Genomic DNA, 24,206 nt, shown 5'->3' on the forward strand with positions numbered 1-24,206 from the left:
TTTTTTTCTCTCTCAGTATAAGCATCAGTTCTAAACTCAAAAAAGTGTCAAACATGGGCATTGTAGTAGGGTCAGCAATATGGCTAAATATATCAGGAATAGAAGCTTTTCACAATGCTCAAACACCACATGCATCACAATATTTAGATGTGCTAACAAAGTGCCAACAAAACTGTAACACCATATTTAACAAAATAATCTGAAAATCTCTGGGCTCACAGCTCTAAAAATAATGTAATAATAAGGAGATAAATATAATAGGCATTAAATAGATCTTAATGATGCAGTTAGTGACTGGTAGAAATGTGCTGATCATACTCCTAAAACTCACTGAATAATCCATCCTGTCATTGATTGTGATTATAAATATGATTATTGGATAAATACAGGTACTGGCTACAAAGGGTTTATATAACCTTTTGTTCAGAAGAAGAAAAAACTAAGAACTATTTATAGATTAAAACATTTTAATGAGCCATTTTCTGTTTTTGACTCTTCTGGAGATGTGGTTAATGAACAATTTTGCACCATTGGCAACTGTGTGTGTGTGTGTGTGTGTGTGTCACTGTAGGAAACAATGCCATTGTTGCAAAGTACAAATCAGAATAAGGAAACACAATGAAACAAGCTTCAGATTCTGTTTCTTAAGATGCTGAAATACTGAAATACCGGCTTCAAGAAGACAATGGTGTTATACAGTTGCGTAGAAACAAGATTTGAACACATAAAATGACGTACAGACGAATCTGCACCTGGTTCATTTCAGGGAAGCGAGTCTCGGGTGCTTTTGTCTGACGTGCAAATAAAGACACGTGTGGAAGTGTGTTATTTTATCATAATACTGTTTAAGACCATATTTAGGCAGAAACCTGAATCATTTCCAATCTCAGTAATAGGTGGTTATGAAAAGTCTATTAAAGGCTGTGTTTTTATTCATTTTAGAACTAAGTACATCAGGTGTGTATCAGTGTGTGTGTGTGTGTGTGTGTGTGTTGTATTAATGAATTAATAGATAAAATAAAGCTTAATTATACACATCATTCAATATTCAGGTATCCTTCATAAACAAATAAATCCTTGAAGCAAGTCCTTGCTTCATATCAACAAAAAGGTGAAAATGAATGAAGCTCTGAAATGACTATCAAAATGAATAAAACCAAGCCATGCATGTGTTGATATTAAATAATAACCTTAAAAAAACACCCTTGTTACTCAACTGCAGGACTAGTGAGCTGAGAAAGTTACGTGTCTGAACCTCTGTAAACGTCTTCAATTTGCATAACCATGTTCAACACGACAGTTTAGGGATGAAGGTCTCGTGCATACAGCTGTGATTTTCTAGATTTATCTGATATTTTTATGATTTATTAATGATACTGACACTGATGATTCAACTGCAATGCAAATAGGAAATTTACATGCACTCCAACCAGATGTGAATTTAAGTGACCAAAAATTCATTTAAAGAATAAGGAAACTGTTGAATTTATGTGAGCTTGTTTTATGGTCAGATTTGTCCATAGACAACTTAATATCAATTAGGTCACTTACATAAATGATGTTTAACAAAATACCACCAGCTAGTGCCACATTTGTATAAGTCCAGCATTTCACTGCTACATACACATCCAAACTTGCATTATATTATCAGTGGCTCATGACAAACCTTGTTTATTCAGAGAGACTTGAGTGGCAGGCAACAACAACTTCCCTTCAGTGAGAGATTTATGTGGTTACTGCGATAGAGTAGGAGGAGATCTCGCTGTTCTGCCTGAAAACAACATAAGAGAAATGAGTGCATTGTGATGAAGGGCATGAGATGAGATAGAGGTTACTGAATAACAGATATAAATGCGTGGCTGCTGATGCATTTCATCTCTGTGTTTGCATCTCAGGACATGCTGTGTCCATCAGGATGCCATGGGAACGGCACGTCCTCTGCCATTTCGCATGATATCACTTTATTCCACATTCTCCAAGTACTACAGAGCAAACCAGTGAATTTCCCCCAGGTCAGAGGACAGAGACGTCTCGAGACACTTCCTACTCTGAATGCCTGAATCCATCCTTGAGAAGAACGTAATACTTTTTTTCTAGATTCTCAACATGTCACTCTGGCAAACAGCAGCCAAACAAGGTCAGAATATATTTTATTCAAAGACATTTCCTCTACAGTGTAAAAGGTCATGGTTTGATGAGACGCAATATTTTTAATGAAGCTGTGAGCTGGAACTGATTAAAATTCAGAAGATGCCGACCTGCAACGTTCATACAGAAACCAACAGCTACACAAGTGGGAATGTCACAGGTGAACGGTGGAAAAAATGAATCATTAAAAAAGTCCGGGAGGTTGTAAGCACGCACTTTAACAACCAAAGATTCTGTACAAACTCGTAAAGAAATAGAAAATAAGAGTCGTGAATAATAAAATGCAAAATAGAAATGTTATAAACAAATCAGTGTTTAAAATGAGAAATTAATTCCGGTCATCGGAGCAGTAATTCAACAAGTTATACCACAGATTCTCAGGATTTTTTCTGTCTGTTACGTTTAAGATGAAGATCGCACCTGGTACAATATACACTTTTTGTTCTTTTATAAGACACACAACACATACTGTACAAACGTGAGAAAATAAACAGTAAGAAAAATCTGAGAAACTATACTGTATGTGCATTTTCACTCTTCGTGTCTTATTTATTAATTAGACTTTAATACTGTTTACAAGCACTGCAGTAACTTTAGTCCACATTCGTTAGATTAGTAGATCCTGATTAACACTATAAGTGCTTCTGAAAGTTGTGTAATGGATATCTTCTTTTAGTTTGCAGGTGATATTTATGTGGTTTTAAAGTGCTTGAATTCTGATAGAAAAATAGACCATGTTCCAAGGAAACATGGGTCCATGCCAGTGGGGAAAGCTTTAAATGTTATTGCTCTTCTATGAACTGGTCACATGAGCAAGCAGGAGGCGACTGCAACTGGCAAAGCATTTGTAAGTGCAGAAAGTCATCGTCATGTACTGTAGCACCTTGGACTGGACACTAATCTTCCAGAGGCTACTGGAGTGAGGCTGACATACAGCTCAAATATTTCACTGCAATTCAATTCTGCTGCTTCCACCCTGTGTTTCAGATTAGATTGATAAAGATTTAAACATCTGGTCATTGAATTCATTGCATCTGAGGTATCTCGGTTTGATTTTCATGTTACAGGTGTCATCTATGGCATCTCTCCAGACATAACAGAACTATCACATGCCAATTACTTGAAATTAGAAGCAAATAGAAAATGAGAAACAACAATAAGAGGTTAAAAATAACACAGGCCTGAGAGAAAGAGAATCAGCTTTCAGCATTATGGTCTTACCTTAACCACTGGTTCAAGTATTGTTATAGTAAGTGATGTACGCTCATCGGCCACTTTAATAGTAGCGGCTGTACACCTGCTCATTCATGCATCGTGAGAATGGGGGGGGGTGTGATCTGGGTTCCTGATCCTGGCATTTTCACACATAAGAGAATATAAAAAATGTGCAAACAACAAAAAAAATCATCCAGTTCTGGAGTTGGAAACAACTTGTTGATCAAAGAGGACAGAGGAGAATGGCCAGCCTGGTGAGCACTATGGTCACGTAGTACACAATCTAGTTCATGGTTTGATGTGTGATGTTTTCTGCCATGCTTTTCTGCTCACCTTTGTTGTAAAGAGTGCTTATTTCTGTTAGCCTTCCTGTCAGTTCAAAGTCCATTCTTTTCTAACCTCTCTCATCAGCAAGGCATTTCCATCAGAGGAACTGCCACTCAGATTTTTTCCCCCCTGCTTTTTCCATCATTCTGTGCTACTGTTGAAACTGTTGTGCGTGAAAATTCCAGGGTCAGGATCCCAGATCTTCCCCCTGCTCTGGTGTCTGAGTTGAACTTCATCAAATCAACTCTTTCTAAAATACTCAAACAAGCCCGTCTGGCACCAACAATGATGCCACGGTCAGAGTCACTGAGATGACATTTTCCCCCATTCTGATATTTGATGTGAACAGCAATCGAAGCTCTTGACCTGTATCTGGACTTATGCAAAACTTTGATTTAGTAAATTTTCCTGGAATGCCTCTAAAAAGAGCAGTGGTGATTGTCTACACAACTGATCCATTCTTCACTCAGCAGAATGAGGGACAGGAGGATGCCCAGCAGGCCAGGACGTGCTTATACCAGGCTCCATAAGGCTTCTCTATGGACTGTATCATTAGAATCATGAGGTTCGTAACCTCTGGTTTTTCGATTTTGTGATTCCTTGAATTTGCTAATTAAAGTGCACTTCTTAAACAGATTTGAAAAAGGTTTTATGACCAGTGTTTGGGCATGGGTAACTCTCAAGTGAAAGAATTAAACGTTATGTCACATATATATTGACAAAAATTGTAGCATGATGTATTATACATATGATACAGTGTGGAAATAAGAAGAAAATACACACATCAACAGCAATAAGTTCATATCTTCTTAAATCTGATAAGTGGCAAATTCTGGTTGTCTTACACAGACGCAGTCTCTCCAGCTACACACAGTGAATCCTGGGTTGATTTGAGTTCCAGGTGTCATGGCTCACAATCAGAAAACACAAACCAGAGGGCGAATGCGTGTGGTCGTATGGGGGTACCTTGTGCAAACAGCAGTACACATATATGCAGGGGGGAGGAGTTGTTGGGGAGTGTGATCCAAAACACCACCATTGAGGATATGACTTGCGCGGGTAGTGTGCACCATGACTATGACGACTGCACGGTAAAGAGTGTGGATGTCCAATGCGTCTGCCACACTGCTGACTCAAGGTCATGTGACTTCATCGAAGGCGATGTGATTCTGTGAGAGAGATGAAATTAAAGCACTTCAGAATACATTCGACATCCATGTAGAACAAACGAATGCTACGGTGTCTCGGTCTAAAAATGACTTACATTTCTCCCTCATGCACATACAGACATTGTAATATGTTAGAATGAAAACTTCTTGCAGTCTGATTAGTCTCTGATCTTCAGGCAGCTGTGTGGAGCTGGTTTGGTGGTAAAAAAGAGGGGAGTAGGATTTGTTTTGAGCAGCCATTCTAGCTTTGTGCCACCTGGAAACTGATGAGGTGTTAAGGAGAAGCACACCATAAAGCCGGGGATGCAGCCATGCAGCGCAGCCACTAGTGGCCTTGTGCTACCTTAATAATGTTGTTCAGCTGCCAAATAACCCCTGTCTGCAGGCCAAATCTGAAAGCAAAGGAGTCTGTATCAGAGGAACACAATTTGTACATAGCAGTGAAGGAGAGCTGTCAGAGATCAGGATATACAAATATCTCAATAAAGAAGCACTGCTTTTTGTTTTCTGCACTTACATATACTAATTATACCGGTTCTAAACATGAATTTTTTTTAACTTTGTCACCAGTCACAACACCGTGTGATTATGATCACTGTTCACTCCAAATAGCACACAGAGGTACAGACACTGGTCCTTAGAGTGGACAAAATGAATCCGGTCATCAGTGACATTTATAGTTAAAATGCATCTGCAATACAACAGTACACTGCATTCAGTCTGCTCACTCCCCTTCATGAGAACACATTTCATCTCTATTATAGGTTGTGACAGCAGTCTGAGCTAAGGGATGTTTTTGTCAACAGCTGAGCAGAATAGGGTATGTCACTGTCCTCCAACGTCCTCTCTCACATGCTATTCATCTACGTGTGCTTTGTCACCAAAGACAAATATCACTGATAAGCATCTCTTGAACCTTGAAACAAAACCTGGGGGGTGGGGGGTGGGAGTCATGAGCATTTTTATTGGTCACAGTATCATTCTCATTCTACACAATCCACCCCATGCAACAAAACAAATCTGCAAACTAAACAGATTAAAAATAAATAAATAAAAATCAACACAGCAATCTGGGATTAAAACAGCGAGTCGTTGGCTTGCACATGTTCTTCTTCTAACTATTGTAAATTTTGTTTAAAGGTCCACACTTACGGTGTAATTAGCCTGTAACTGGGAGCTCAGTGTTAAGACTGCAGTATGTGGTTTAATTGATGGTTAAACACTTGGGCTAAATCAGTACACAGATCAGCCGTGGACGACAGCTGTGCCTGGGGAGTTAAATTCAGCCTAGGCTCTCTGGAGAAATTGGATATTTTGAAATGTATTATATCAACTTCTGCTTGGCCCTGGCAGGGTGAATCATAGGTTCTAATAAAGTTACACTGGAAACAAAGATTTATTACCAGATCTGCCCATTAAGAGCCAGTAAAACAATTCTTGAGCTCAAGACACATGGCTAAAAAATATCTTGTGGACAATCAACATCTATTGGCTGACCTTTGACTCAAATGATGCTCTCAAAAGTATTAGACCAATTGGTTCAGGTTTGTAGCCACTCTAATGTGAAAGAACAGCGATGTTCTAATCCAAGTTCAAGGCAGACAATATAATACCAGTCTGTCTGCATCAACTTAAAGGAGGACAGTGAAAAGCACTCTATATAGGACAGGATGAATCAGCTAGCCAGGCCAAACACTCTGGATACAGGCTGATTATAAACAGGTCAGTGGTTTTTCCATGCTAAATGCACGTGATCAGGCTTAAAAACAGGGATTTTATAACACTGAGCTGTATTCCAGAGGCTTGGCGTACGGCACTCACACAGGTGTTCCTAGGTTTATTATTGCCTTGTGCTCTGCAGGTGGTTGAAGTGGCTTCTTTTGCCTCCGATCCATTCAAAGAAGCTTAGGAGGCGTGCTTTCAGAGAGCGGGGTGTCAACGCCTCCTCTTCCGCTCTTAGCTCAGCCATCTGAAGGACGGCCGTATGCGCGACACACACACAAACATATACACACAGAGACGGGCGGGACGCAAGACGGCCATTGAGAATATTTTAAACATCTCGATTCTCGATTGTTTAATATTCAACAGTGTGACATTGTCTCTTTTGTATCTTTTGAGGGTCAAACATTCATTTTAGCATAAATGAGAGTGCTTGTGTGCGAGTGAGTGTTAGTGTGGGTAAATTAAGCTGTGTTGTACCTGCGAGGCAATGTATTTTTCAAGGGGACTCTCCACCCTGGGCGAGCCCATCATGTCCTCCTGCTGGGGGTCTTCACTTAACATCTGGTTTCCTTTGAAATTATGGACCACACACACAACCTGAAACAGTGTAAACCAGCCACATGTCACTTGTGGTTTATTTCCTAAAATACCTATATTTGGGGAGGAAGCAGCAGCATATCATTTAGAGCTAAATGCACTAAAGGCACAACCTTCCACAGATGAATAAATAAGCATTCTGTTAATGTGAACCATCGCAAAGCAAAGGCTTTACCTCTGACCAGATCTAAGAGAAGACAGAGGAAGTGCACACACATACTGTGAATCTAAATTCATACAAATCATGGACAGACAGAATTTGTGGTGATGTCACACTAAAAAAAAAGGCTGAAATGTGGGCCATGTGTCAAATCCTTACATCCCAGTGGTTCCATATAGACATACATCAAGCACATGTAGCTGGTAATTCATAACACAACATGTTTCTAGATTGTGTTTTTTCTTTAATTGGGAATGCTGGGACTCGAACCACTATTCAATCAGCACAATGTGGCACACGCTGTTAGACTTTTACTGTGTGCATTTATGAGAGCACTGTCTCTAAATGACATTATGAAGAGCTTAATATAGTGGAGCTTGGCTGTGTCGGTGATTTGTATGAGATGTTTTACCATTCCTCTATTCATTTTGCTAACAGACAGCTGCCCTGCAGTCCTAACCAGAATTCATGAATATTGAAGGATGTTCTGCAGTAGTTCACTTCAGTACCCCCTCTCTCCACTCTCTCTCTCACTCATTCTCTTTCTTTCTCTCTCAGCTTAATTTCTCACTACATTTCCACTCTGAGCACTGAATAATGCCTAATTCAGGCTTATGGCAACAGTACATTATATGACCTGTGTGCAAATGGTGTTGATAATTGATTTCCATAAAGCACACTGTTGTAAAGCAAAGTGGGTCACGTTTATAGTTAATGGTTTACTCAGCCATATTGATACATCACCCATGCAAATTCCTGGAGCACATTGCACACTGCTTTAAAAGAGATCTACAGTTACTACAGTAGTGTCTCTTTATTTGTAAATGAGAACGTAATGAATATACCTGCAGCTGTTGCAGTGGAATTACACGTATAGCAGAGGTGCCAAAATCAGGCAGAAATCAGGCAGAGAGAGGAAACTGCAAAAAAAAATCTGACCACAAAAACACTGGCATATGTGGGTGGACAGGCCGGCTTCATGCTAGTACCATCCATGACAAAACATGTGTTAGCTGAATTGATGGTTGTATATTGGTAAATCCAAAACTGCAGCTCTTGTGGGGTGTTCCTGGTCTGCAGTGGGCAGTATCTATCAAAAGTGGTCCAAGGAAGGAACAGTGGTGAACCGGCGACAGGGTCATGGATGGCCAAGGGTCATTGAGCTACTGTTGTTCAAATGCTGGTTCTGATAGAAAGGGGTCAGAATACACAGTGCATGAGCAAAAGGGGGACCAACACAATATTAGTCATAATGTTATGCCTGATCGGTGTGTTTACGAATGAAAATTAGGACGTCTATATAAAAAATATCAGTTCAATGGCAATGCATGGCACACTGGATAGCCTGAGTGTTGGTACGCAAATGCAAAGTACAATACACACAGTCCCCTGTTTGTAATTTTCATCACCATGATTCAATCAGATGTTTTTGTAACATATAGAATACCTGGTCATGTGATGCTGTTGCTTTGCACACATGAAGAGCATATTGATTTTGCTGAGAAAGCAGGAGTCATGCTAGCTACACACATTTCTCCCGGATGTGTGCTAAATAACAGAAAGAAAAGAGCGAGGCTCATGCATTCACAGGTCAAAATTTGTATAGCGAAAGTAAGAGAGAAGTAAACGTAACCGGAAGCAAATGCATGTCTGTCACATCTGTGTCCTTTCCCTTTCAGTGAAATGTCCTTTCAGCTAGGTGGACTGGATCATGTTTAAACTGAACTCTGCTTTAGGTGTCTCACTTACTGCCGTAGCAAAAGGGGCAAAAATGATGAAGGTAATAACTAAACTATAAAGGTAACTCTTCTGGTACAGAAGTTCTAGCAAATGCAACTGTACAGTAAATTTGGCTACACATCAGGAGTAAAAAAAGATGTTACCTCTATTACATTAACTGTTTAGAACGTGCTGTAGATCCATCAGGTCATCATCACTTTGTCTGATTTTTGCAAACTAAGTGATGAAGCCTTAATTAGATCTTTATTTTTATAAAAAAAAATTATATAACTGTCACTGAGATCCCACTAAAAGAAAAAGCACTCCTACTCTCTGATCAGTTCTGACACAATCTGGCCTCTGATAAACTAATTACTGTCAATCAAATATTAATAGAGGATTTCTGAGTTTGGCAAGACGTTAAAATACACACAGGCTTTGGAAAATTTCACAGATTTCATCTCTTTTGAAAATCGGTGAAAATCACTAGCACAATGAAAGGCATGTGCGAGCGATTTATATAATCTCCCCTCCAAAACGATACCATCTTGAGTTCTTGAGTTCCCTAAAGGCCCTGCAGTAAATTGATGGGTGCCAGGGTGACTAAGCAGCTCCTCCACACTGTCACTGTGTATCTCTAACATCTCTTGGCTCTCAGACTTCTTTACAGCCTGTTCAGTTAAGCTCGGTATTTCACTGGTGCAAGTCTCTTCATCCCACAACATGCAGATTTAATCACACAAGCCTGTGCGCATTAATCAAACATATATGCAGTATATCAGCACACACATATAATGAAGAAGCAAAACATGACATTGGGAGAGGATGACGAGACAGAAGCAGTACAGAGACACCTGAAAACATCTGTGATATGGATCACAGTATATAGGATCAGTGACAAACTGCCAGCAAACGTTAGTGCAGTGCTGCATTAAAAAAACATGTCTAGAAATCTCAAATTTGACATTTTTAAATGTTATGCTAAATCCGCTGCTTTCACTGTACCCGAGTTAATTAAGTGTTTCAAAGTGACATATTAACATCAGTTATCATGACATTGATATGATTTTATGATATTGCCCAGTCTGACATTTCATTATCCCAGCAGCTTGCATTGGTGCCTTCAGACATTAAAAAATATACAAGCAATTTTCTAGAAAATGTACAGACAAGCCTGCATGCTTGAGGTAACATGTGGCCAAAAAATAAGTGTGAATATGTTATAATATTTTCTGAAATGGAAAAACTGACTGCTTTCAGAACCAGTGATAATCTTCCCAAAGATCTTAAACAAATCATCCTGTTCTCCAACACATGTAAAACCTACAGCCAGAGTGTACAGTCTTATCTGGAAAGGGCTTACGTGGGTGCAGGTTTTCATTCCAACCAGGCTTAAGTCACACTTTAATGTCTGTTGAAAGACAAAATCATCTGATTAAAATAAAAATCTGCACCCCCACTATCCCTTCTCCTGGCCCTTTATATATAAGACTGGACACCTGATGAACATGAGTCTCTATACATCCCACTGAGTGGTGATGAGGCTTGTAATGAAGTTCTGTAAGCACTACTAGGCTAAATGTGGACTGGTCATCACCTCACATTCCCATCTATGCTGCATAGTCATCATATACTGAGGTTTAAATGCAACACCCAGGCCACATACATATTTATTAAGGCTGATAATGAAATATCCATATATAGACAGACCTAAACAAGCTAAAGGTTTAACCAGAGTGCGTGCTATGTGTGCACAGACCACCAGGCACCAGTTTGGAAAAGTCACCAGTTCTTCAGCTTGGTCATAAGTAATAAGTAGAGGATACAGTGTTTACAGTGAGGGTCAACTTTAGTTCCCTGCTGCTCAGAGCACAAGTGACACACACAGAGAGAACACAGTCGAGGCTGCTCCTGCATTCATCTCCCACAATAACACACTATGGGAGCTTGGAAAGAGCTCTAACAAGCTGGATTTCACCTGTACAATAACACATCTACAGTCTGATGCAGCGGGGAAAAATAATCCATCTTCCTGTGCATGCTACATCTAAAATTCATTCAATTTTATTTTATTTGTATAGCGAATTTAACTGTGGACATTGTCCCAAGGCAGCTTTACAGAAATATAGTATATAAATTCAGGGAATACATATTAAATGTGTAAATATATATATGACTGGATTGTGGTATGTTTGACTAGAGGGAGAGCTGCTTGGACACAGGAGAACTGAATGAAACAGCCTGACCTACACCAGCCAGAATGGCACATTCACCCTGTGTGTTTACTGTGTGTGTTGCTTTCTTGTGAATGAATGTTCACACATATTATATATAACAAATTATTTAAAAACAATTATAGTATCATTGCACAGGACATCTGCTGACACTTACTACAATAAAAATAATTTAAAAAAATGTCACTGAGGTTTTTGTTAACTATATTGAATTAAAGGTCACTTCCACTATGCACAATACAGTCCAAAGACCTTCAACAGTTTTTTTCTCAATCCACCTACATGCATGTTTTTGGACAGTGGGAGAAAACTAGACAACCCTGAGGAAACCCAGACAAACACAGGGAGAATGTGCAGAAATCCACTTTTACCCAAGCTCAGGATCAATCTGGGAATCCTGGAGCTGTGAAATGGTAACGCTACCAGCTGCACCAGTTTACTGTAAAATATTTAATATTTCTTAAAATCTTTTTTGAATAATGTTGTCACTCACCACTATCAGGTTGGACCTGTTCATTGATTGGTCTGGTAGTGCTATTCTAACACACACTTCCTGTTGAATTTGAATGAATATTAAGGTGAGATGTTTAGCAGAAAAGAGACAGTGATGACTTAACAGCAGATTCTATTTTGAGCCGTTTGGCAGATTTCTTTTTAAACAGCTGGCATATCATTTCTCTTCAAGCACAGATTTAGCTAATCAGTGAACGGGTCTAATCCACCACTTCTGACTATATCTGAAAAGTGACAGTAAGAAAGAAAAAAAAATGATAGTGGTGTTAAAACCTTTCTGAAACAAATACAAAATAAAAATGAACGACTATAAAATTATTACTGTGAAAAGAAAATGATGGAGTAATATTTCATTATAATGAGTGATATGAATTAATTCATGATTTCCTGGTGCATTTATTTGTTAGCATTTAGGATGATTATTTATTTCATAATTTGTAATTCCATGACAGTCTGGTGATTGACATTTTCCTAATGATTTTCCACTTACCATTAAGCTTAATGGGACAGCGTATACGACAAAAATCATAAGACAAATGAAGCACAGCTCTTTACCAGAAAGGTGGCAATGGCCACGCCGATGATAAAGCCAGCGATTACATCAGACCAGTGGTTGCGGTATTCTGCCACCCTGTTGATCCCTGTCAGGAAGGCCAGACACATCAGCCCCAGAGACATGACTGGCTTGGCCAACCTAGTGCCTTTGGCTTTCACTGAGCAAGTGATGTACATCTGAAAAGAAAAGAAAGGAAGAAGGATCCAGGTTCACCTCAGCTCAAATCTTCATCTCAGGTGGATTATCAGTTGTTGTGTAAAGCATTTAAACATGGATTAGTTCAGCTTTAGTGCCTTGACAGAGGAAACGCTGTGTTGTATCAGTCATAGGAAAAATATCACGACTGGGAGCTACACACCTACTAGCACTAGTTTTGCTCTCACTGCTGACAATGTGCATTAGAAAATCTGTAATCCTGCCAGGCCTGTAAATGCCAGACGGTCTATGTGGAATATTATGAAAGTGTTGTGGTTGTGTATGTTGGTACATCAATAACAAATACACAATAAGAGCGCTTTTTGTGCATGTAAAAGACCAAGATTCAGGAGTGTGTGTGCACATGAACATACATGACCTGAATTAAGTGCAAGCAGTGTGCAGCTGCTGAACGGTCTGAGCTAAATCGGGCTGACTGAGTGAGAGAGGAGAGCCAGACACAGAGCCTGAGGCAAGACTGTCTGCCGGCCAGCTGATGCACTGCACAAAGATGGCACTTAAATAAAAAATTATCTTCATACATTTTCCCATTCTAGAGGAATCACTGTACTGAAGCTGTGCAAATACTTCACTCATTCTTGAGGAATCAGCTAGTGTAATACCTTAAATCTGAGCTACGGAGGTGCTGAATTGAATCAAAAAAGCACACGATGGGGGTGAAAATCAAAACCACAATACAAAAGGACTTGATTTTATTTCCAATCCCACCGCATTAAAATCATGCTCATTTAATTTGCCTTTTATTGCTTTGTTGAAATGAAACATAATTAAGGAACTATAAAGCATTAGTGATGATGGCGAGTATAAAACACCGCAATGCAAAAAACTACAGTAAGCAAATCAATGTGGAAATCTGTTGAACAGGCACTGCCAAACGTTTACACATGCATGGAGTGGATTGTGTAGTGCATGTATGCTAATCTGCCTGACCCAGTTTACAGTAAACTCTCGCTAGTGTTGGTTATAATGCAGCATCATGTCATTTTTTTTTTACTTTTTTGCGACACAAATGTCACGCTGAAACCGATTCATTCTGCCACCAAGAGAAACATCTATAACCCACCATATTCATGCTCTTATCCAATCAGCAGCACAGTGTATAAAACCATGCAGAAACCGGTCAAGAGCTTTAGTTACTGTTCACATCACACATCAGAATGGGGAAAAAGTGTCTCAGTGACCTTGATGAAAAAACATCACTTGGTCTTTTTCCAGTCTTCAACTGTTCAGTATCCTGTGCCCAGTGTAGCCTCAGATTCCTGTTTTTGGCTGACAGAAGTGGAACCTGATGAGGTCTTATGCTGTGTTTGGTTTCTCAGATGCTCATCACGGTTATAAAGAGTGGTTATATGACTCACTATAGCTGCTCTGTCATCTTTAACTGGTCTGGTCATTTTCCTCTGATCTCTTTCATCAAAAATGCATTTCCTCCCACAGCACTGTAGCTCACTGGATGTTTTTTCACACTATAGAGGATGTTACCGATGATTAATCTGAACATTTACTGACGCTCCTGACCTGTATCTGAATGATTTTATGCACTGTACTGCTGCCTCATGATTAGTCGGTTGGATAATTGCATGAATGAGTGTATATCCTGGTACTTATTAGTATTTATAACATCATCTGCCTTCACAAGAACTGCTGAACCCCACCCACAAAACAACCCTAAAGTGTTAATGGTCCACCACCATGCAGTCTCTGTTATTGGCATTTAAAAAAAAAAGTGTGTAAAAAGTTTGGTCTGATTTGGCCGAGGCACATAGTGCCAGATGTAGTCCCATGGACAGTTGGTAAAGTGTTACGTTACTGGGTTCTCTTACAGAGAGCTTTGCTTTCAAACAGCTTGTTGTTATGTAGGTGGTGTTTATCAGTTGATTTTTAGACAACTTCAAAAATTCATATTCAGTACTAAATATGTGATCTTTTTAGGCACATGGGTCCAACTCCTGTTAAATGTTTTCATGTGCAAGAAGGTTTATTGTGTATAATCATTGTGTGTGTGTGTGTGTTCACAAAGAGCAGGACTGAGCTTTTGTTTTTTGTCTGTTCCATGATAAAATAAGAAATTCTTATGACCTACAAAAATGACTTGATAGTCTAAAAGAAAATGCTTATACAAAGGTTGCAAGAACAAAATTAGGTATAACCTTTGCACAAGTTGTTCTCAGAGGGACACACACACACACACACACACTTTTCTTACCTCTGTAAACATCTTTTATTGCACTTCAAACTTTAACCCACAAACATGCTATTGCCTGGAACTCAAAGGTCCAGCACATTAAATTTACACAATTTTCCTGGTTTTTCCTCTGGATAGATATATGCCTGTGACCGTACAGCACTAAAACTATCAGATCAATGTGTAGTGCTTATGGGCAAACTGGAGGCTTGAATATTTAAGTTGTCAAAGTTTCAGCTCTTCATCTCCTCCATCCTTAACTCTCCTCACTACACAGTCAGCATTACATCAGTGGTTGTTGTTCTTTCGGCTGCTCCCTGTTTGCTGTTAGATCATTTGGTCTGCATGTATCAATTTGGCACAGGTTTTACGCTGGATGCCCTTCCTGACACAACCCTCCCATTTTATCCGGGCTTGGGACCGGCACTGAGAATTCTTCAGTGGCTAGGTTAGCGCCCTGCCTGGGAATCGAACCCGGGCCACGGCAATGAGAGAGCGGGATCCTACCGCTGGCCCACAAGGAGGCTAGTCAGCATTACATCACATAATGACATAAAATATTTTGTATTTCATTTAACCCTGTTATAAGAATTTTCATCTGGACCTTTGCCCATTTACATGCTCACTTAATTAGCAGTTCATTGGATTGGGATTTTATTATGATTTTTTTTGTACTCTTGTAGACATTTGTCATTTCTTTGAAACATTGTTTTTTCGGCACCCTTAGGTTTGGACTTTACATTCTACGCTGCATTTCTAATGCTGTTGTTTATTTGCCCGAGTACAAACAGGACTGAAATTTATCAAATGTACCCTTGTATACAAGTCATACATTTTTTATGCCTAATTTGTGGTGACAGTGTGGCCAGAACATGCAGGACTGTCCTCCTACACAACAGGGTGCACTTGTACTTGATCCAACTATCTGCTTCATAATTCAGTCAGACAAACTAAAACAGTAGATTTCTACCAGAAACAAACATAAAAACTTTACCCAAGCTGGCCTACACTGTACCCAATATTATATGATGTGATATGATGAGTTGAAATGGTCCATGTAAATAGGCCAAATAAAGCTTTGCCATCTTACACTTTTGCCTCCCACACTGAACTTAGCATTTTTCTGAAGGTAAGCCATCAGCCCTCATCCCTCAGCTCTGGTCTAGTGTACAAGCAAAGAATGAAAAGCTCTCTCCCTGTAGAGATGAAGATGTGGGCCCACACAAGCACACACCTGGAGCTGCGTGAGAAATGAGATGGGACCCAAATGAAACAGATGCTCATTAACTAACAATTTTGAATCCTCTGTCTCCTTCGCTTTTCATTCACGAGTGCAGGGTGTCTCTAATCATGGCTTTTCATTACACAGAGTTGGAGTGTAAATCAAGAAATGAATTGGCGCTATAAGGGTGGTCGTATTTCTAAACCACAAGCGAAGTGGGAGAGATGGAAACAAATGAAGCATGATAAGGCCATAGCTCCTCCAATAGAACTGAAGATGAGAGGCACTTGACAAAAAAAAAAAACTTTGTATAAAAAATAATATACTACAAAATTCTTCAGTAATCCCTAGGAGGAAATGTGATTTAAAGATGTTTAGATCATTATTCTATTTGAGGCCCTTGGAAATGTATAGACTAATATCTATCTACATATTATCTTACTTTACAGTTGACAGAAAGGAGAGACGGCAAACTCAGAGTTCCCTTTTCTCTCTAACATGTAAGGGAAAAACATCACAGCTGTCATCACCGCATATTGTATACCACCTTCCATCTCAATATTTCTCATACTGATGAACAGAATGCAAATCTGTCTCTCGGAAATCCACATCTGCATTTCAAAAGCAGTCAGCGGTTGTGTTATCTCCACTGCTTCAAGATACATTAGAGCCCTGCGTGAAGATTGTACTGACACTGAGAGATACTCTTTAACGCCTTGGCTCAGGACAATATACAGCAGCAATACAGCTACAACTAAAAAATTGCAGCCTTCTACCAAACCTGCTGCTGCCTGAAGCATGAATGAACACAACTCTGTGTGTGTGTGTGTGTGTGTGTGTGTATCTATACTTAACACAAAAGTCAGATCCTTCCTAGAAGCATGAATAGCAGTTAAGAACACTGTGTGATCAAAAGTAATTACTATGTCCAAGATGCACAGCCGACCTTCAGCTCAGTGGAGGAAAAGAAAGAGAAGGAACCATTTCTGGAAGTTAAGAAGATACTCACAGCAAGATAGAGCGCGGCGTAAATGCTTAGTGCTGCCTCTTTGGAGGGAAAGGTTTTGCGGGCACGCAGGATGTCCTCCCCGTTGCCGGTGCAGGCCTCCTGGTGGCTGATGTAGCGTAGGGCCTGCTGGCAGCCCAGTGCGGTGTAGTTGGGTTTACACACAGTCAGGAAATGAGGGGCCAGATTTCCTGTCACCACCTGACCCGCGTTCACAAAGATGTCGGTAGTGAAGAGGCCAAACATGTATACACCTGCAGGGAAAAACAGGGGAAATAGAACAAATCTGATTGATTATTGTTTTGTTGAATGTAATGTATAACATAAATAAATGAGATTGTACTGAAGGTACTGTAACCTCAGCTTTGTGAAATATTAAATATATTTTGCCAAATCTACACTGGTTATATAAAGATTTTAAACCTTGTAAGGTTATATATTTAAAAAAAAAAAAAAAAAAGCGTGCCTAGGATTTCTGTAAAGATTATTATTATGTAGATAAGGTGCTAATTTAACACAGACTATGAATAAAGGTGGGTATAAAAATAGCAGACGTTTTCATGGCAATATCTAATATTTTCATTTCATTTCATTGTCTGTACCACTTATCTGATCTATCATCGGGTCACGGGGAGCCTGTATCTAATATATATATATATATATATATATATATATATATATATATATTTAAATATTTTTAATATTTCATTTTATTTGTTGCATGACATTTTAAATGCATAACAATTTGAAATAATGTGTCTTAGTTACATCGAATAGACACTTTTAATGCAGTTTGCTTTCTATTGGTGGGGGCCAGACTTAAAAATGTTATAATTTTATTGTGATTGATTTGTACAGTATGTGCAACACTGTACTTTTGAATACTAGAAACTCTTGGAGTTATTGTGAATATTAATCAATTGAGGGTGCAAAATTCGATCAGTCATGGTACAGAGCTCGGTGAAAGCTATGATTGCAAACAAAGATCATACAGCACATAACTGGACAGAGGCTCTATACAGACTTCCTGTCTGTCATCAGCTTTTGTCTGTGCATCCTAACAAAGCTTTTTTTTTTCCGTCATGCGAAAAGCATTTTGAAAAGAATTCTGCCGTCAGACCATTAACTACATCAAGCCTTTACTTTATTCACTGGAGGATGCCTTGTTTCTTTCTTCTTTGCTGAAATGCCACATACTTGTTGCCAGGTTTCTACTTCTCTACATCAAATGTACTCAAAAAGCCAAAATCACACAGCCAGTATTACATCATAGAGATTATTCTAACCACCGGATGGTTGTATGAGTCAGTGAAGACTCCGTTCACAAGCACAAACAGAATGCATTTAAATGGCATTATTACACCTCCTAATTAACACACTACCGGAAAGAATTACCCCAAAGTGATAATAAAGCCTGCTTTCTGTTTCAATACACAGCAAAACTAGACAAAAAATACACAGCATAAGGAAAATAATCCAAAGGCCAATTTGCATAACATTGCCAGAAATAAAAAAGGCAAAAATAAAATCCATCCAATCAGCAAGTGGAGATAATAGTAACCATAGCATTGAGCATAATGCAATAATCACACTCTGCTCTAAATATATTTTTTCTCATTATTTCTCCCAGTAAAACTACTTGTACATACAATTTCATGAATATGCGAACAAGTCTGGATTTAAAGAATACTACAAATAAAATCGGAACTAATTCATCACCTAAATCACTTCTAATGCACAGTTCTACTTCCAAGCTATGTGCTGAGTCTGTGTCCAGCTTCAGAGTGGCTTCCAATACTGTTATTAGCTGGACAGTTGAGGATTAGAAAAATAAATAATCTGGTCTTTTGGTAGGTGAGGCAATCTCTTGTTCTTGTTCTTGGCTGGCAGAAGTAAAACCTGCTGTTTGTTGTGCTATATATTTTGAGATGCTTTTCTGTTTACCACGGTTATAAAGAGTGCTTATCTGAGTTACTAATCAAAAAAAATGCTTGAGCTGGCAGATCCTCCGCACTTAGGATGTTTTATTTTTTTGCATCACTCTGTATAAACTGTAGAGACTGTTGTGTGTGAAATTCCCAACAGATCAGCAGTTTCTGAAAATACTCAAATCAGACCATCTGGCACCAACAACCATGCCATGATGAAAGTCACAAAGATCACACTTTTCCCCTCATTCTGAAGTTTGATGTGAGCATTAACTGAATCTCTTGACATGTGTCTGCATTATTTTATACATTGTGCTGCTGCTACATGATTGTCTGACTAGATAACTCCATTAATGAGCAGGTGTTCCTAATAAAGTGACTGCTATGAATGACGGGTATATGAATTCTTATGCAGATTTCTGGTAAGCATTTTATAAATAGACTGATTTAAAGTGAAATGGGAAGTGAAGTCCGTCACAGGGCACCACTGACACCCACGGACCATTTAGACTATATACAAAACCCCACACAGACAGTAACCCAAGCTCAGGATCAAACCTTGGACCCTGGAGCTGTGAGGCAGTAACTCTACCCACTCTGCTACAGTAGCACCCTTATTAAAACATACTTTTGCTGACCTGCCAAATGCAATGACTCTTTATTGGGAAGTTAAAACTTTGTAGTCAGCATCACATTGATCTTTTGGCTATAATGTAGGCAGTGCTGTTAAAAGCTGGGCAGCCTTGATAGCTTTGATGCTGACAGGGGTTCACTGCAGCACTGAGTGCAGACTGCACATCAAAGATGCAGGTGCTATATTCAACTAATGAAGAAAAAGCCATAAGCTGTACGGGAGAGGGGGTGTAAATGGAGCCTATATGGATATCCGTTTTGACTCGCATGGATTTGAAATGAAGCATTAAAGAATTGATTGAAGTGTAGACTTTTAGCTTTAATTCAAGGGCTTTAACAGATCTACATATACACACACATATTGTATATATGGCATGCATCAAAGGTTTTGCTAGGGGAAATTGATTTTAATTGATTCTATTTCATTTTTTGCATATGCATGTGTGTGCCTCTGAGAAGAAGAAAAAAATCCCTGTCATCTGTCTCCAACAGATTAGAGAATAATTAGATTATAATTAGAGAATAAATCATTTTGTACATGAATAAGATTTCCAAAATTAAAGCAAGGCACTATAGGTGGAAAGGACAATTTTGTCAAGTCTATCATTTATCAGTTTTTTGGATGAACTGCATCTTGATCATGGTCTTCTCTTAAACTGTAGTTAACAAAATGAAACGAAATGGGTTTATGACTCTGTTTTTTTGTCTGCTCAAGGCTACCACAGTAACTGAAAGTCTGCCTTTCAGCTTTAAAGAATGTTTAAGCTCCAACCAATTGGCAAAATCACATTATGTATCTCTCAGAAAAGCTTGTTTCCTAATATACTGTATATGACAGTCATTATGATACACGCTACTTTCCTTTGTAAAACTTATAAAATGCACTTACTAAAGTGGAAATGCATTAAATACTGTATTTTAACATTCTCTCTATATTCAGAACCAAAAACCTCTGTTTATACCTGATTTTGCACATTCCTATGCTTTATTAGAAGAATATAAACAGGCATATTTTTATACATAAAGTGGTAATGCATGGTGTTTTTCCTGATAAATAGACAACATGTTCTCTTGAAATAGTTTTCCCAACACTCAACAATGACAAAAGACTTATTGCTTTAATCAAGTGTGCTAATCTATGCATATTTAATGGAAACCCTCATATGCGTAACACGGTCCAAAACAAAAAAACTTGTAGACTGACTGATTTCTATTGTTCTATTCACCTGTATTGTCATGCCTTGGTTTAAAAAAACAAGACTAATGAATATAAAAATGTATATGTTTATGTATTACCAGTGAGTAGGGCTTCCTAAGTTTCCGTGTAGTTAACTTCGTTTCAGTATAGGGTTTGAGGAATAGGAAGGAGTCTGAATAATGCATTGCCTCACAAACATTCTTTGAAGCATTTGTCAAATGTTCATTCTTGCCATCGTTCTCTTTTTTCTCTCTTGAATATAAACTTACAAGGAACCTCTCCCTGTCAGATTTGACAGGAGAACGGAGGAGGATAAACAGTGAAAGTAGAGGCAGGGTTGGCTATGAACATGTCATGACCTAGAGCCATTTTCTAAATTTAATTTCTTCTGGAAAACAGCAGCGTATGAGTCATTATGCAAATATGATGTGTGACTTTAGGTCATATATCAACTAGAAAGAGCTGAAATTGCCACTGCCACAAATCACTACAGATTTACCACCTGCACAAAGGTATAATTAAAGCCAAATAAATCAACACATTAAATATTAAAGTGCAAAGAAAAAACCTTCCCTATTGAAGAAACAGTGGACAAATAGTGAGAGTGTGCCATTGATAACGTCTCACTGAAAGGTTATGTACAATAAGCAGGCGTTAGACTGCATCATGATAAGTGTTGATTATGGGCACTACTGCTGATCTAGTCTGATACAGCTTGTAAAGCTAACACGATTCACTTGATGCAGGCTTAGACAAACTCTCTTTCTTCATCAGGTGTATATCAGCTAAAGCCTTCAGAACCTCTTCTCTGCTGTCAGATATTTTAAAGCATGGATGCCGTCACAGAAAGCACACACTGCACAGGTTAGAGTTAACTCCTCTCAGAGTTAAAGAGCGTAACAGTGCAGATGACTTGTTTTCAGAATTCACTTCTGCTCATTTAGTGAGAATTTAATGCCAAAATGACACACATTTTGATTCAGAAGTTACGAAAAGAGTAAAGAGTTTTACTAAAACAGTCTCACTTATGTGTAATTTTGACCTTGAACCTTTCTGACCTTGAATATTTTCCCCGCAATATCAGCTGAAACAAGGAGTAGTATCAGGTTTACTGCTACTGTTTGAAATGTAAACACAATGTCACACTGAAATTCATGTTTTGGGTGGAAATACAGAACGATGGAATGTTATTCAGTGCCAACATTATGTACATAAATATGAGACTATTGCTTAGTAAATAGTTAATAGTAAATTTTCAAGTCAACAGGACTTTTTTTGCACAACAAAGGAGAAATGTATTATAACAGAAAAATGTTTTGAACATTTCTTAAGTTGTCAATTCATAAAGAATATATATATTTTTATATTATTATTTAATATTTCAAACAAATACCTCATTATAAGTATAATAAAATTTAAAAAAATAAAACATCCCATGCATGCATTAAGATTTTATGACCTAAATTTAGTATCTTGCATCCTATTAAGTTTTGCCCCATAAGTAACTCTTGGCACACAAGACATATAAAAAAAAATGAAATGCTAAATAATATGAGGTGATGAATCCTTATTGTTAAAAGAAACGTAAGACGAATGTGATGATTTAAACTAGGATAATTCATGCAGCATAAGTACTGCCAACATATTAAAGTCTTATTAGAGTTGCATTATTCAAGGCTTGCCAGTCACATCCTGCAATAGTCATTTATTTTTCACTTTAAAAATTTCTCTTGCTTTAATGTTAGATCGTATTGCATCTTAGGGCAAAGAGAGAGAAAAAAAAAACAATTTCTTCTTCAGACTGCATTTTCTATTCCTGGTTTATTTTTGGCTTACAAGCAAATGCTTGTGTGTGTAAAGGCGGTGGTCTGGATGCTATTGGAAAACTTCCATCTTTTGATGCTTCGACTCAAGAAAGCTCTGGCAAACCAAGACCTGCAGAAGATTTGTATATTCTGAATGGTGACTAAAGTATTTGTCTAATCATACTCTGAATGGCGGCAGATTTTCCAACTTTAATACTGATGCAACATTTTCTTGACTTAAGCCAACAACTCGGAATTACGGTAAACTGCTTCTATGCAATCCAAGTTGTTTAACAAGCGATGCAGTGGTGGCAGTGAAATAACCTGGAAAATAACATGGGTGAGTGCAGATGGGAGTCTGTTTGTGTAATGAAAGATTTTAATGCAGGACAAGACTAGTAATTCCTTTCACTATCTTTTTTATGTAGACATGAAGAAAGATACGACGGCATGAAAGAGAATCATGTCTATCCTGTGCTTCCTCTGGTTAGAGACAATGTTTGTTTTAAGAATACGATGGCACCAGAATTCTGATTAAGTACATACCCAAAAAGCGGCAAGTCCTGCGCACCAGAGGGTTGAGGTAACAGCAGTCCCCAGTCGCAATGGTCTTCTTTCGACTCTCCAGATCTTTTGATGTATATTGCATCAGGAACAGCACAGCTTCTGTCACTGTTATCTAAAACATCATGACATCACAGAGAGGGAGGGGGAAAAAAACAAGGGAGTGGGAGATAAAAAAAAAGGAAGATTAACAACTCATTCATTGCAAATGGCTATAAAATGTAGTTGAAGTTTCACACAATCTAAAGTCGGCAGACGCAGATCCAGCATCGTAATTCAACAGGAAGTATGGCCCAGCCACCCAAACAAGCTCCATCTGCAAACCACCTGCTGAATACAGCGCACCATATTGAGAGAGATGAACTCAGCTTATGCAGTCAGTTTCCATCACCGAGGAATCAGGAGAAGACACAAATATGTCCACTACTGGCAGAGGAGAGGCCAAGGCTTATTTTGCTCACACAGTCAGTTGTCTGGAGGGCTTCCAGAGCACAAACAGCCGGGGTGTACGATGTTAAATACAGTGGTCCGACAAACAAGAGACGGCACTGGTCACCAGTGTGTGAAATGCTATAATTCACTAAAAGTGTTTTGCAGTTGCTAGTGGAAACCAGGAATAAAAAGAAACAGCAGAACACAGTTTCATACAGACCATGCGATAAAGATTTCATAGATTTCAACCTGAACCTTTTTGCAGTCAGGCCTAGAAACATTTACTTCTGAATTGTGTAAATTATACAAATAGACATTAAGGAAATGGCTGTGCTTTGTTATGCCATTGCCCATAAAAGCATCTGTACAACATAAAATGTTATTGTTTGCTTTGCTCACAATTTGTTTTGTATCATTAATAAAAGGCCACCGAAGTCTAATGAGCATCTGAAGCATATTTTCCCCAGAATGAGACATAAAGTTGAAATAAGGGGTAAGGTTGAAGGTGCCGTTATTGATCACAGGTACATGATGTCATCTAGGCTCCAACTAGAATCGATATCACTGAACTTGTCCTAACAGTAGCAATCTATGGTCTAATGTTCTGTATAATCAATTCAGCCATTCATCTTCAGGAACAGCTTTATCCTGGTA

The 24,206-nt window shown here is 38.6% G+C and overlaps 2 protein-coding genes across 8 annotated transcripts in view; one reads left to right on the forward strand and one right to left on the reverse strand.

Moving 5' to 3' along the window:
• LOC131351343 (uncharacterized) overlaps positions 1 to 24,206 on the forward strand; it is a 34,966-nt gene that overhangs the window by 7,235 nt on the left and 3,525 nt on the right. Inside the window, exon 4 of one of the 2 annotated variants that reach the window (XR_009204376.1) lies at positions 1,896 to 2,137. Coding sequence is in view for 1 of the 2 variants with exons in the window: in XM_058386747.1 (XP_058242730.1) it covers positions 1,896 to 2,060 (165 nt within the window). In the remaining variant the exon portion in view is untranslated. Of the gene's footprint in view, positions 1 to 1,895; positions 2,306 to 24,206 lie in introns of those variants that run through there. The other variant, XM_058386747.1, reaches the window with a different exon arrangement.
• The window catches only part of plppr5b (phospholipid phosphatase related 5b), a 34,210-nt gene continuing 10,041 nt past the window's right edge, over positions 38 to 24,206 (reverse strand). Inside the window, exons 2-7 of one of the 6 annotated variants that reach the window (XR_009204381.1) lie at positions 23,103 to 23,235; positions 16,996 to 17,246; positions 12,363 to 12,539; positions 7,062 to 7,181; positions 5,203 to 6,828; positions 2,444 to 4,859 (exon numbers count right to left, since the gene is read on the reverse strand). Coding sequence is in view for 3 of the 6 variants with exons in the window: in XM_058386790.1 (XP_058242773.1) it covers positions 1,676 to 1,771; positions 7,062 to 7,181; positions 12,363 to 12,539; positions 16,996 to 17,246; positions 23,103 to 23,235 (777 nt within the window). In the remaining 3 variants the exon portion in view is untranslated. Of the gene's footprint in view, positions 1,772 to 2,443; positions 4,860 to 4,954; positions 6,829 to 7,061; positions 7,182 to 12,362; positions 12,540 to 16,995; positions 17,247 to 23,102; positions 23,236 to 24,206 lie in introns of those variants that run through there. The other 5 variants (XR_009204380.1, XR_009204382.1, XM_058386774.1 and 2 more) reach the window with 5 other exon arrangements.

The sequence above is a fragment of the Hemibagrus wyckioides genome, linkage group LG01, assembly GCF_019097595.1.
Source record: "Hemibagrus wyckioides isolate EC202008001 linkage group LG01, SWU_Hwy_1.0, whole genome shotgun sequence".
Lineage (NCBI taxonomy): Eukaryota > Metazoa > Chordata > Actinopteri > Siluriformes > Bagridae > Hemibagrus > Hemibagrus wyckioides.